The sequence below is a fragment of the Diaporthe amygdali genome (genome assembly GCF_026229845.1).
Source record: "Diaporthe amygdali strain CAA958 chromosome Unknown NODE_9_length_1275696_cov_64_842800, whole genome shotgun sequence".
In the NCBI taxonomy this organism is placed as follows: Eukaryota; Fungi; Ascomycota; class Sordariomycetes; order Diaporthales; family Diaporthaceae; genus Diaporthe; species Diaporthe amygdali.
This window is the reverse complement of record NW_026517029.1, coordinates 419,442-433,381: the sequence shown is the minus strand read 5'-3', so window position 1 is coordinate 433,381 and position 13,940 is coordinate 419,442. Positions and strand designations below refer to the sequence as shown.

The 13,940-nt window shown below is 54.0% G+C and overlaps 7 protein-coding genes across 7 annotated transcripts; 4 read left to right on the top strand and 3 right to left on the bottom strand.

The window, feature by feature from the left end:
- Nucleotides 1-799: 799 nt before the first annotated feature.
- On the bottom strand, nt 800-1,818 carry J7T55_012931 (haloacid dehalogenase-like hydrolase; the record flags this gene model as incomplete). The annotated part of the gene is made up of 2 exons (XM_053141569.1): nt 800-1,727; nt 1,802-1,818. The coding sequence occupies 2 exons, from the start codon at nt 1,816-1,818 to the stop codon at nt 800-802; spliced, it is 945 nt and encodes a 314-aa protein (XP_052995278.1).
- A 421-nt stretch (nt 1,819-2,239) lies between these two features.
- Nucleotides 2,240-3,270, top strand: J7T55_012930 (tetratricopeptide repeat protein 1; the record flags this gene model as incomplete). The annotated part of the gene is made up of 3 exons (XM_053141568.1): nt 2,240-2,371; nt 2,450-3,085; nt 3,166-3,270. The coding sequence occupies 3 exons, from the start codon at nt 2,240-2,242 to the stop codon at nt 3,268-3,270; spliced, it is 873 nt and encodes a 290-aa protein (XP_052995277.1).
- Nucleotides 3,271-3,832: 562 nt separating this feature from the next.
- Nucleotides 3,833-5,671, bottom strand: J7T55_012929 (uncharacterized protein; the record flags this gene model as incomplete). The annotated part of the gene is made up of 1 exon (XM_053141567.1): nt 3,833-5,671. One exon carries the CDS (start codon nt 5,669-5,671, stop codon nt 3,833-3,835), a length of 1,839 nt encoding a protein of 612 aa, XP_052995276.1.
- A 685-nt stretch (nt 5,672-6,356) lies between these two features.
- J7T55_012928 (mfs quinate transporter) lies at nt 6,357-8,234 on the top strand (the record flags this gene model as incomplete). The annotated part of the gene is made up of 2 exons (XM_053141566.1): nt 6,357-6,447; nt 6,811-8,234. 2 exons carry the CDS (start codon nt 6,357-6,359, stop codon nt 8,232-8,234), a joined length of 1,515 nt encoding a protein of 504 aa, XP_052995275.1.
- An 898-nt stretch (nt 8,235-9,132) lies between these two features.
- On the top strand, nt 9,133-9,687 carry J7T55_012927 (uncharacterized protein; the record flags this gene model as incomplete). Its single annotated transcript, XM_053141564.1, has 1 exon — nt 9,133-9,687. One exon carries the CDS (start codon nt 9,133-9,135, stop codon nt 9,685-9,687), a length of 555 nt encoding a protein of 184 aa, XP_052995274.1.
- A 1,077-nt stretch (nt 9,688-10,764) lies between these two features.
- J7T55_012926 (cellobiose dehydrogenase) lies at nt 10,765-12,574 on the top strand (the record flags this gene model as incomplete). Its single annotated transcript, XM_053141563.1, has 2 exons — nt 10,765-11,047; nt 11,124-12,574. The coding sequence occupies 2 exons, from the start codon at nt 10,765-10,767 to the stop codon at nt 12,572-12,574; spliced, it is 1,734 nt and encodes a 577-aa protein (XP_052995273.1).
- Nucleotides 12,575-12,716: 142 nt separating this feature from the next.
- On the bottom strand, nt 12,717-13,633 carry J7T55_012925 (sir2 family histone; the record flags this gene model as incomplete). The annotated part of the gene is made up of 2 exons (XM_053141562.1): nt 12,717-13,234; nt 13,315-13,633. 2 exons carry the CDS (start codon nt 13,631-13,633, stop codon nt 12,717-12,719), a joined length of 837 nt encoding a protein of 278 aa, XP_052995272.1.
- Nucleotides 13,634-13,940: the final 307 nt, after the last annotated feature.

Below are 13,940 nucleotides of genomic sequence, written 5' to 3'. Positions count from 1 at the left end.
GTGAAGACCAGATCCTTCCGGTCGATTATTGTTATTGCGTTCTTTCCGCCTGGACGCTGTCTAGAAGAGGCCTTTGAGCGAGTCTTTGGTTCTCCCTGCTTGGGTATGGGTATATATATCAAGCTGGCGTTTTCTGGAAATTGATAGGTGGTTTGCATGGTCATGGCGTGAGCAATGGTATTTCAGCGGGGTGCTGTTTAGGCTCAAAAGGAAACGGGTCAAGTAGCGGCCCCCTCGCTGGTGAGAGGGACAGATAGGTTGTGCATGATACCCATTCTTATCAACAGGTATAGCGAAACAAATCTAGAAGCAGGTTTTCCCGGATGAATATACGAACGGGTGGGGAGCTCCATTGTTTTGCCATGTGCTCGGTTCATTATGAGTTTGTTAAATGTTGAATCGCCTGCCGTTGATTGTGGTCTCTATACCTCTGTCCCCCAAGCAGCTGTTTTGCGTGTAGCCGACTGCGTTTGATCACGTTCATTCCTGCTCTCAGAGGAAAATTCCGAGTCCTTGGCCACCTCCGTGCCACTCAAGAGACGGGTGCATGACAGGTGGTGGGGAGCACAGAGCATTGGCTTCAGCTGAGGTTTATCATTTCATCATTAAGTCTGTCTGCCGGTCTGTCTAGTGGTATGTAAGTTCTATGGCCCTCTTATCCGTGAACTATTCAGCGTCTAAGAACCTGTTATGTACTGGCTTCAGAGCGTCCCACAGCCTATGCACCAATAGATACACTCAGACGACAACGAACTATTGATAGCTTCTGAGCATCTCTTCGGTCAGCCACAGTCTAGCATCAAACCTTCGGGCCTTCCTGGACCGCTACTACATCCGTGTTGGCCGTCTCCTTCATCCTGGGATCTGACTCGACATCTTTCGGGGGGACGACGATGCCATAGGTATGATATGGGAAGTCGACCAGGTCCGGGAGGTACTGAGCCCAGCCGTCGTCAATCTCCCCAAGCTGGTGCTCATCGACACCCACGCCGGCCTCGCCCGTCCTGCCGGCCAGCACCTCGGCATCGCGCCCTGCGTATTGCTCCTTCAGCCCCGGGTGCGGACACCAGACCACGCGCATCCCGGCCCTCCTCCCGGCCTCGACGCCGGGCACACTGTCCTCGAATACCAGGCACTCCTCCGGCTTGATGGGTGCCTCGCCCGGAGGCAGCGTGGAGTTGACGGTCTCGAGCGCAAGCAGGTAGATGTCCCCCAGCGGCTTGCCCCGGCCGGGTTGTATGCGCTTGTCGTCGCCCAGGACGCGGTGCGGCGACTGGAAGACGGAGAACAGGTCTGTCAGGTGTGCCGTCTTGAGGGCAAAGTTGGCGCTGTGGCTTGATGTAGCGAGGGCTATATGGACTCTCTTTCCCTCCTTCTTCTCCCCCGTCGTGTCATTGCCGCTGGCGACATCCCAGTACCTCGTCCGGCCCAGGTCCTGGAGGAGCTGCTCGACGCCGGGGAGGGCCTTGGCCCTGGGGAAGTGCTCGCGCTGCAGGGCAGAGTACTCGGCCATGTACTCTTCATTGGAGATGGGCAGCTGAGCCCAGTTGTGGAAGAGCTCGTTGGCCTGGGGGCCGGGGCGGCCCTGGAGCCTGGCCTTGATGGACCATGGCAAGGGTGGTCGGCCGTACTTGGAAAGGAGGATATTAATGCATTCGGTGTAGATGTCTTCGGTGTCGAGGAGGAGGCCGTCCATGTCGAAGAGGCAGGCCCGTATGGGCGGGAAGCTGGAGGCACGGTCAGTCTGTCAGTCTGGAGTCTGGCAGGGCAGATGGGTGTGGGAAACCAGGGAGTAACTGACTCTGTTCTGGGGGCCATCTTGGGAATAAAGAGTGACAGGAAGGAGGGAAGAAACCCGAATTGCAATATTGTAGGTTCTGGACAGGATCTCTCCTTGTGGTGGTGTGATGTTTGGGGATGCGGCAGATCTACATCATTGCCGCAATGGATAAATCGCTGTCGAGGTCACCGATGACTCCCACTCTGGCGCGTTATGGAGGGGCATCTTGGAAGTTCAGGGGTCCCAAGCTCAAACTGGTGGGGTTGAGACAGGGGTTCTCAGCCTGTGGGTGTGGGGTTCAAATGGAAGGGAAGGACGGACATCGTCATAGCCTTTGCTGTTATATCTTTTTCCGATTTGGCTTCACCTACCACATTTGATTTCCGTAGCATCTGAATCCTTGTCTTAATTTCTCCCACAACCAGACATAGCTCTTCTACTAGGAAGAGGTCCATCACGATGTCTGGCAAAGCTTCTGCCGCGGACCCTGCCGAGTATATCAAGAAACCCCAGTCCGAAAGCGCTGCAAAGAATGGGGAGGCTTCTGACGAGGAGCCTGAACCGGTGAGATTCTCACCAGAAGAGGAGGCAGTAAGTATAGCTAAGAATACGACCTCTGTCCACATGTCTGCTCTTTACCATCTTTCTGACAATACCAACCTTCTTAAGGAGCTCCTCGACGAATCAAACACCCACAAGACTGAGGCAAACACCCTCTTCAGCTCGGGCAAGTACGACGCCGCCATCTCCAAGTACGACGAGGCCGTCGCCGTTTGTCCCAACTACCTCGACTTTGAGCTCGCCGTCCTGAAATCAAACGTCTCCGCCTGCTACCTCAAGCTGCAGGAGTGGAAAGACGCCAACACTGCTGCCACCGCTGCCCTAGGAAAGCTCGACAAACTCGAGTCCCGACTCGCAGAGGAGGAGAAGGCCGCTGCTGAGGCCAAGAAGCAAGAGGAGGAGGAGGTCGAGGATGAGATCATCAGCGCTGGTGCCGAGAAGGCGGGCCCCGCAATCCCAGCAGACGAGAAGGAGGATCCAGCTCAGGTGGCGCGGGACAAGAAGAGGGAGGACATCAAGCGCATACGGTACAAGGCTCTGATCAGGCGCGCCCGTGCCCGGAGTGAGGAGGGTGGATGGACAAATCTCGCCGGCGCCGAGGAAGACTACAAGATCCTTGCCAAGATGGACAACATCACACCCGTTGATAGAAAGCTTGTACAGCAGCAACTAAAATCACTGCCGGCACGCGTCAATGAGGCCAAGGAGAAGGAGACCGCTGAGATGTGGGGCAAGCTGAAAGACGTGAGTGAGAGTTAGGCTTATACTCCTTCTCATCAACGATGACCACGTTTTCCCCTGATTGACCTTGCCTCATGCCGCAGCTAGGAAATGGGATATTGAAGCCGTTCGGGCTATCGACAGACCAGTTTCAGATGGTGCAGGACCCAAAGACGGGGGGATATAGCATGAACTTCAAGTCGAACTAGCTACACGGAAGTACGGTCGCCCATCCGTCTTGGTCCTCCTTCGATTGGTAAACACAGAATGGCCTCTGGGTCTCTCCCGTACAAAATATCTCTAGCATGCACCCTTGCTTCAGCTTGTTTCAACTCCAGGCTGTTGGAACCCCTTGGAACTCACTTCGTCAGTGAGTCCATAGAACGATCCATCCGTCTTGTCCACAGGAAGGTATCAGCTTTCGTGTGAACCACCATTTGGACACTGTTCCATGTCGTCGCAGTCGGCAACCCCAATTGAAAATACAAATGCGACGACTGATCTATACCGGTTTGGCTCTACGATATGTATTCTTCAATGTTACGCACGCCGGGGAACCCCTCACGCATCGACGCAGGTGGCCAGGGTCTATATTGCGGATTTGAAGCCGGCTGATGTTACGCCTATGAAGTACGATAGCAACGATGTATGTGAGGAACAGACTCTCTCGAAATTTCAATAGATAAAACAGAAGGCGGCAATTGACTGGTGGTCAGCAAGTCTTCCTTTTCCCCTTGGAGGAGGTGGACATTTTGCCTATCTGCAACTCAGTTACAAGGCCTTGACCTGTCGCACAAATCTTGGTACTTTCTTGGTGAACTTGGCCGGGTCTTCCCTGGCTCCGTCCTTCCAGTATTCATATTCGATCCATGCGTTTTCAGGCATCTGCTCTTCCATCGCCGCCATCCAGTTGCCCAGGTCCTTTGATAGCGGAACCACTCCAGTCTCCAGCACATACTGGTCCCATAGTTTGATAAGCTCCTTCAGCCTCTGTGGCTCTTGATCCGCCAGATCATGGATTTCTCCCGGATCTCTGGCCAGATTGTATAGCTGCCATTTCTCTGGGCCTTTAGGCTTTGGGATAAACACGATCTTCCAGTCGCCTTTGCGCACCGCTGCCCGCCCACACGTCTCCCACCCATTCACAAAATCCTTTTCATGGATTCTCCCGACTTCTTCTTTGAGGTAAGGCATCATGCTTTTCCCTCGCATGCTGACAACTTCCCTTTCCTGATAAACAGGCGCAGGATGCCTAACGCCAGCCATGTCTAGTATCGTCGGCGCAAGATCCATAACGGTACTAAATTGGTGCGTGATGCCGCCTTTCTCAATGCTTCCCTCCCACTCCTTCGGCACCTTCATCATGAATGGCACGCGGACGCCCCCTTCCGTAGTGTAAGCCTTGTACAACCTCGATGGAGCAGTTGCGGCCTGAGCCCAGCGAGGGCCGTACCAGATGAAGGAGTTACCGTTGCCGAGGTTGTCGATGTGGTTGTTGTAGTACTTCTTTAGATGCTGGATCATACTCCCCTGCACAATAGGATACGCCTCATATGCCGCCCCCTCAGCGCCATTGTCGGAAAGAAAGCACACAAATGTGTCTTCCAGCTCGCCCACAGACTCAAGGTAGTCGACAATCTTGCCGACATTTGCATCTATACACTCCACCATGCCTGCGAACACCTCCATGGCACGGCAGCTGTTTGCCTTTTCCTCGTCGCTCATATCGGCCCACTCCTTTACCTCGTCGGCCACAACGGGATGTGGCTCGACAGCCTTGTCCACCATGCCCAGCTCCTTGAGACGCTGCAGGCGCTTCTGCCTCAGCGCATCTGGGCCGTCGTCATAAACGCCTCTGTAATTCTTGATGTAGTCTTGTGGCGCTTGCAATGGCCAATGCGGCGCGGTGAATGGAAGATAGGCAAAGAACGGTCTCTTGTCTTCCTCCGCCTTGCCCTCGCTCTCTTGCTTCCACTCCTTGAGGTACGATAGCATCTTATCCCCGTACCCGTCACTAGAATACCATCCCTCGGGTAACTTCCTGACATATTCACCGTCCTCGCTGTGCAATGCGATGAAGGACATTGTCATAAATTCAGGGATCTGGTCCGCGCCCTCGAGCTGCGGCTCGTAGCCGTAATGGTTGCTACAGGCTGGGAGATGCGCAAAGGACTTCTCGAAGCCGCGCACCTTGGGTGATCGCTCCGGGGTGAGGCCAAGATGCCACTTGCCCGACATCAAAGTAAGGTAGCCGGCGTCTCGCAAGATCTCTGGCAGCGTGGCGACGCGCTCGTTGAGGTAGCCTTCGTAACCAGGCATTCCTCGTTGAGGGGCCGTAGACATGCCGCCCTTGGGATCGTTCTGTCCACTTATGTTGGTCCATTCGATGAGATTGCCGAGACCGGCGATGTGGTGGTCGGTCCCAGTCAAGATCATTGCGCGTGATGGGGAGCAAGCTGCTGCGGCGTGGAAGTCTGTGAAACGCAGGCCATTTTGGGCAAGCTTGTCCAGATGTGGTGTGTTAATTTCACCGCCAAAGGACGCTATATCGCTGAAGCCCAGGTCATCTGCGACGATTACGAGGAAGTTTGGGCGCTTTCCGGGAGCCATTGTGGTATCTCGAAGTTGGAGTCACAGACGAATGATGTTGGTGGAAGTTGTATTTGACTCCGAAAACAAATTGGGCGTTCCGTGGGCTGGACTCAACTAGTCCGGGAACTATAATAATAAGGATGTGAAGCAAGATAGTGTGGTCGAGGAAAGCGAAATCCTTCTGCTCTCCGCAACACTTATACTGGCTATCGACGCAAGCCTTACTGAGACGCAGCATGAGCTGGCAAATAAATAACGTCTACTCATCAGCCAGGCGGCTTCAGACAAGAGCAATCTCCAGCTGATCACACTGGGGATCGAGAGGGGAAGTCGGGCCAGATTACGACTCCAGTGTAAAACGATTGGTCTCTTCCCTCATGTCGGCTTTGTGGTCTCCGGTACGTGGTGGGCCCGCAACTGCTCACTAATTCACCAGCTGTGTGCATGTACCGTGACAGACACCGACACTTAACATCGGCGATCCCTGGAAGTCGGTCACATTGCAGATTTGGGACCTGTGACGACTTGCATCCGGAATGCGGGGGTAGGATGTCGGCTGGTCGCTCCAAAGTTGGCCATGCTTTGCTGGGTCTCAACCCACCTGTTTTCTTTTCTAACTGGCTGAGCTGGATGACATGATTGCCAGGATCTATCACGACGATTCCTGACATTGAAGGACATTCACCAACTCTGGTAACCAGCAATGTCGCTCATGCATGTCAGAGGATCTAGCTCGTTGGGAACGGCAGATTTCATTTGCAAGTGGCCAGCCACCCTGAGCCTGCCAACGAACGGTAAGCTTGGTGGCCGATGGAGAAGCGAGACACAAGGATCTTGGCTGGTTTGGGGAAGCATAGAACTGAGGAGTGCGTCAGCTCGCCGAACGTTAAAAGGCTGGACAGTGCTCGATCAAAAGACGTCTGTTCGACACCTGTCCCTACCCTCGAATCTGACGGAGCGCTGCTAGGCCACAGTCTAGTTCCCCGTTGAGAGAGATTCGTCTTGCCCTCGAATCACCCTTGATTGACAATCTTTTCAGCGCGCTTCTCATACCTTTGCATAGACAGCCAACGTCGTACTCTCCCTGACAAGACTGGGATCGTCCCACTTAAATATGCAAGGCACCCGGCTAGGTCGAATCCGCGCTTTTTATCTAGCCAGTGTGATCTGCATAGGAGGGTTCCTCTTTGGCTATGATTCTGGTATTGTTGGCGGCGTCTTGACTCTCAAGTCCTTCCAGCGCGACTATGGCTACACCAATGCAGAAGCAACACGGACCAATTCGCTGTCTGTCGGACTCCAGCAGCTCGGGGCCTTCGTCGCATGTTTCCTCGCCTGGCCCTTGACCGACTTCCTCGGGCGCAAGAAGGCGTTGATGATCTCCAGCCTGGTCTTCTGTATCGGTGCACTCATACAAACTGTGAATACACACTCGCTGGCGGCCTTTTATGTCGCGAGGGTTATAGCCGGGCTGGGACTGGGCACGGCGACGGTGGTTGTGCCTATGTTCAGCTCAGAAATGGCTCCCAAGGAGATCAGAGGACAAATAGGGAGCTTCTTCCAGTGGTTCTTTACCTTCGGTATCTTTACCAGTTACTGGGTCGATTATGGCGTGGCTCTGGGTCCGAGCAACGCGCGGCAGTGGCAGATCCCCGTCGGTCTACAGCTGGTCCCTGGGGCCCTCCTTGGTCTGGGGATGTTGACGCTCAAGGAGAGCACTCGATGGCTTACCAAGAAAGGCCGTCATGAAGAGGCATTTGAGAGCCTGAAGTGGATCCGGGCAGACGACTCACAAGCCGTGATCGATGAGATGGAAGACATTAGGCTTGGAGTCGAGATGGAAGCTCGCGCGACCGAAGGCTTCCATGTCACGGAGCTTCTTCAGGGTGATAACTTCAAGCGAGTCTTCACTGGGTTCGCCATATTTGCAGCACAGCAAGCCACTGGCGCCACAGCCTTTGCCTACTTTGGACCACAGTACTTCAAGATCCTCGTCGGGTCGGGCAATAAGGACCTGCTGCTTACTGCGATCTTTGGGGCTATCAAGGTCGTGGCCTGCGGACTCTTTGTTTTGTTGGTCTCGGAGCGGGTCGGCCGGCGAAATGTGCTGATTGGAGGAGCAGCATTCATGGCCGCTTGCCAGATTACCACAGGTGCCGTCGTCAAGGCGATCCCGCCACCGGAAGAAGGCAAGGTCACCAGCGCGGGCATCGCCACGGTTGCTCTGATCTACCTGTTCGTCATCGCGTATAACTTCAGCTGGGGCCCAATGCCGTGGCCGTACGTGTCTGAGATCTTCCCAGCTCGTATCCGTGAACCAGGTGTCTCCATCGGGGTCGGGTCACAGTGGTTGTTCAACTTTGTCTTCTCTCTGACCACCCCTTACATGATAACGAATATGGGTTGGGGTACTTTCCTGCTGTGGGGCGTCTTCGACGTTGTCATTGCAATTCTCGCTTTCTTCTTTCTCAAGGAGACCAAGGGCTTGTCTTTGGAAACCATCGCACATCAGGATTTTAAGAAGGGGAGCTCGGAGAACGACATTATACAAACCAAGCAGCATGACGAGACCGCCCTATGATACGGGCTATGGATGGTGGAGTAGATAGATGATGTGATATTCGCGGTCAGGCCTTTTACTTTCCGTTGTTCAGATTCATGTAGTCCTCAATATCAATCACTAAACGTCCCTTCCCTGCCCAGCACCGCTGTCACCGGTCACAAAAATGCTCGCCTCGCCCTGGGACCCAGAGACCATCCAACTTAACGATGGACACGGCCATAAAGTTTCTAATTTTGTTTCCCAAAATTTCCTTCCCGCACCGGACCACTGACCATGTCAATGAATGGCATTTGTGGCATTCGTCGAGTCTGGTGCAAATCACTATTGTGATGATTGAAGGTCGACCTCGGGCCCTAAGCCCGGCCCGTCTTCACACGTTTTTGTTGGTGTTAGTGGGTGCTACATCGTACCTGAAGTCGGCCACAAATTCGACCCGCCTCAGCATCGAGATGCCAAAACCCAATCATTCCTTCGGAGGTCTGCAGCGCGGCCCCCAATTTTCAGCCGCCCGACACAGCCAGCCAATGAGGGCTGCATCCCATGAAACGATTCTGATCGACATTTGATGTGAGTTTCGACCGCGGCCAGGCTTATTTTGTCGACCTGCTTCAACTTGAAAGATTTCGGTACCTGCAAGCATCCGGGTTGATTTTCATGAAATCCAGACCACTTGGCCATATTGAGGGCTCCAAGTTTCGATTTCAGGTCACACCAGGCCAAGGAACAGACTTGTCGGGAAACGGCACATACATAATAACGACATGATCCGTTCTCAATCCCGCTTGCGTCTAAATCTTTTCCGTCAAACTCTTTTACACGCACTTGATGCCGTCGCGAACGAACAATTGCATCCGCGCTCATCGCTGACAGGATCCTGCTCCTTGGGATTAAAGTAACACAACCCGAACCGTTCAACATGGCGCCCTTCATAGTGGATCCTGTATCAACCTTTATACTACCCTTGAGAAGGAAGTCAAAGATCAGCCACACTACCTCCCACTCAACAGGTAGCAAACTCTCCAAACCAGCGGCTATAGCCATTGTCGTTGTCGTCGCAGTAATACTCATTATCGCCATAATCGCGTCCATCCTCGTTCAGAGAAGACGAAAGGCCAAAAGCAAGGCCAATAAGCACAATAGCACGGTTCCTGGATATAGCGCAGATAACAGCGGTGGGTTGTATGGCGGGACGCCTGGTTATTTCGCTGGGAGGAACGGGCAACAATTCAACGAGGAGGGTGCACAAGAGAAGCAGTCAATGGACCCTACCGGCTATCAGGGCGAGTATGGCAGGACTAGCACGAGCGGATACCGTGGCGTGGATCACGGCGGCCAGGGCGCGGCAGCTTCTTACTATGCTGAAAGTCAATACGCGCAGCATGGTGTGCAGGGCCAGAGTTATGGGAGGGGGAGTCATGAGATGCCACAACGGCCGCCCATGGCCTTTAACCCTTCTCCCGCTCAGGTATGAGAGATTGCAGTGGCAAGATCGGCACGAGAAGTGGTTGTGGTCTATGGTGTACATTGAAGAAGTGTCTGGCTCAAGGAAGGTGGACAACTTTGTTTTGGATGTCTTGCGGAATCTTTCCGAGTACATGTGGTCGTTTTTCCGTCTGGTTCCTTGGGAAAAGGGGCGTTAGAAGTATGGGGTTCAGGAGTTCAGGCTTATTGATACGAGGTATTCGGCGGCCTTAGGCATTCTGGTCGAGCTCGAGGTGGATGCGCGTTCAGCCAACGATTAGCGAAGATACTCTGAGGTCGTTGGCAGCGGGTGCCCGAGTTCCTCGGTGGCATTCCGTATTCAGGAATTTTGAGCTAGGCGCAGCATCAGCTAGTTGTACAAATATTCATCGTCTCAGCGTCTATGCTACCAGGTCCGCAGTCTGTTCCACGACAAATCTATTTGAGGCACACATGGTGGCAATTCAGGTCAGCGTCCTCTCCGAACGGCAACAGACTGCATCGGGGTTCCCGTTGAGTGGAGTTTTCATTGGCCTCGTATTGCGCGGGACGGGATGGATCTAAGCTGACAGCCTTAACGATGCAGCTAGTCGCCAACACGACTCGCCAAGAGATCTGCGGTGCATACTAGACCTCTGAAAAGTATAGACGCAACGGCATATTTGGATAGGGCCAAGCTAGCAAACCCGAGCGATAATAATAACGTTATTACGACAGAGGCGCAGACAAGGGGCAACGGCTATGTCATAGCAAGTAGAGTTGCAGCAGCACAGGGCAAGTCATGGCTTTGCGTGACTGGAATGCAGCTGATGTCTCTAAGATTCCCACTGCCCCTTTCGGCCAAGACCCGCATCTCATTTTACGATGCTATTTTGATACTTTGACATGAGGATTCCGATCAAGTCTCTAATCTGCCGCGACCCGCATGCGAGCTGACATTCACCGAGTTGATTTTGAAGCTTAAATCAAAGGTTAAAAGCATACATTTACCCCCCAACGTGGTAAACGTCTTGGCCTCACCTCACCCGTCACCAAAACACCGTACCGACCCCCTCGAGCAGCCGGTTGATCAATACTGGTAGCGACAATGAGAGGATCACTCAAAATCTCGGCATTGGCCCTGCTGCTGCAGCATGCGACAGCGGCTCCTGTGACTGGGAGGGCCGAGGACTGGACGGCTGATTCCTACGATTTCATTGTGGTAGGCGCTGGACCTGCGGGTATAATCGTCGCGGACAGGTTGAGTGAGACGGGCCTGAAGACGCTGCTCTTGGAACAAGGAGGACCATCATATGGAATCACAGGTGGCACAGAGAGACCCGACTGGCTCGCCGGCAGCAACTTAAGCCGTGTTGACGTCCCTGGATTGTGTAAGTCCAGACCCACGCCTTCCGTGGCTCAGGAACATCTAAAGCGCTTGCGAACTAACACGTCCATTTGGCATAGACAACACCATCTTCACAGGATCTGAGACCCTCACATGTGGCGATAGAATAAAAGCCTACGGTGGCTGCACCATTGGCGGCTCAAGCGCCATCAATGCGGGCTTGTTCTTCGAGCCTCCCGCATCGGACTGGGATGATTTCCACCCGGATGGTTGGAAGAGCACTGATGTGAAAGCGGCAACTCAGAGGCTGTACGCGAGACAACCTTCCGTCGAGGTTACGTCTCCATCCAATGTACAGACCAGCTATGAGGCAGCCAGGAAGTGGCTTGTCGATGGAGCAGGATACTCGGAGGTTGTCTTCAACGATGTGCCAGATCAGAAGCAGGCTGTCTTCGGACACACCTCTTACGACTACAGCAACGGGCAGCGCGGCGGCCCCGTCACTACTTACCTGCAAACCGCCCTGCAGCGACCAAATTTCTCGCTTCAGAGCAATGTTACAGTCTCCCGAGCTGTGCGTACGGGCTCCAAAGCTACGGGAGTAAAGGCCATAGTCGAAGGCGTTGAGACCACCATCAACCTCAGCTCCACTGGCCGCATCATCTTCAGCGGTGGCGCAGTTGCCAGCCCAGCACTCCTGATGCAATCAGGAATTGGACCTGCAAACGTTCTCACCACCTTGCATCAAGCTGGCGCCCTGGACCCGGCTATGACACCCGAGACGTGGCTCAACAACAGCGACGTTGGTGCCGGACTGTTTGACAACCCCAACACATTCATTGAGCTGACCGCCCCAACTCTGGACTCGTACACCTACTCCTACAAGTCTCCCATCGAGGCTGACCGGGAGCTGTATTTGAACAGCCGCTCCGGGGCCTACTCTTACGCAGGTCAGACTTCTGCTTTCTGGACCTATATCAATCATACCGATGGCTCCGCGCCAACCGGTCTTCAAGGCACAATCGGCACAGCCGGATACTCCGAATTCACCAACGATAGCACGATAACGCTTAATATCTATGGTACCTCCGGTCTCCTTTCTACAGGCCAGGTTTCCCTTGTCCAAGACTCAGAGACGGGCAAGTTCATTCCCAGCGGTGGTAGCGGTAACTTTTACTCCGACCCAGCAGGACGCGACGCCGACGATATCGCCCAGTTCATCTGGGACCTGTTCTCGGCGCTGGACAAGAGTGACTCCGGGCTAGTGCCGCTCAATATCGCCAAGGGCGCGACCAAGGAGGAGATCAAGACTTACATCACGACGCCGTCTGACTACGCAGTGGGTATGGTCAACCACTGGAGCTCGAGCTGTCGAATTGGCAAGTGCGTGGATGCCCAGACGAGGGTGATCGGGATGGAGAACCTGCACGTGGTTGACGCGAGCATCGTCGCGCCGCTGACGGTCAATCCGCAGTTTGGTGTGATGGTTGCTGGTGAGAGGGCAGGGGAGCTAATTAAGGGGCTAAACAACTCGACCGAGGTGGGAGCCAAACTTGCTGTTAATTTGTAAAAAGATAATACCACGCGATGATACCCGCTTAGATAATTAGACAACGATGGCTTTCTTTTCTTTCCATCACTCAAGAAAGGCTCTGAACATGCTTGCTGCCCATTTAGTCGAGTCTCAGGTGCCAGAGTCAGAACTTTGCGTATCAAATAACCTTGGCAAACAGCTTGGGAAGAATCTCGGCCGCATCACCCTGGAAGAAGAAGTCCTTGGATCCCAGTCCCGCGCAAGCACCTGGATCAGGATTGATCACCGCCACAACAGCACCCTTCCTCTTGGCCTTCTGGGTGTAGCCTGCTGCCGGGTACACCACAGCTGCAGTACCAATAACCAACATCAGGTCAACAGGAGCCGAGTCGATCCATTCATCTGTTTGGTCCAGCATCTTCTCATCTAGTGACTCGCCAAACCAGACGACGCCCGGGCGTAAATACTTATCTTTGCACTTCGGGCAGTGAGGCAAGTCCTTGACGTCGATCTTGGGCACTGGCACCTTGGGGTCAAGCAGGGGCAATTTGCCGGACTTGTCTGGTGCCGTGTTCACCGCGGATGCTGCCTCTAAGGCGGGACAGAGGGGGTCGGAGAGGTTGTCTTTCTCGATATATGTGCAGCCATCGAAGCACTTCAGATCCAGTATGCTCCCGTGGAGGAGGTGTAGGCGGTCTGTGGGGTGACCGGCTCGATTTGATAGGCCTCAAGCAATGGTCAGTTTCTATCCCATGCGGGGTGCAGCTCGTTCTTACCGTCGACGTTCTGCGTCAGGCAAACGAAATTCTCCTTTTTTCTTGCCAACTCTGCAAGGGCGTAGTGACCCTCGTTGGGCTGTGCCTTAAGACACATATGTCGCCTCCAAGCGTAGAAGAGCCAGACCAGTGAGGGATCCTCTTCGAAAGCCTCGGGCGTGGCTAGGGAAGTAGGCTCGTGGTTTCTCCATAATCCGCCTGCCCCTCGGAACGTAGGCAGGCCGGAGGCTGCTGACAGACCAGCTCCGCAGAGGGCGAGGATGCGGTTGCTGGACTTGATAAGGTCCTGAAAATCCTCGATTGACGTACGTGCAGCCATGGCGGGCCTTGCTTCAGATGAGGTGCTGCTGGACCAGAAAAGTCGTGGAGTGTTGCTTGATCTCGAGAGCAGTGTCTGAGATGGCTGAATGCACCTTTTGACTAACTGCGTGGGGCTGTGCAGTGCTGCCTTCATACCAACAACAGAATCGAGGGCAGAGTGGGGCAGGCTGTGATACACGTTACATCACACCTGAGCATCTATCTTATCGAGGTGAGTCACTGGCAAGCATTGAATGCATGTAGCTCTTTCTCTGGATTGATCAGGTTGAGCCAGGGGCCAGGGAGCTCAACGGAAGTGCATGGAG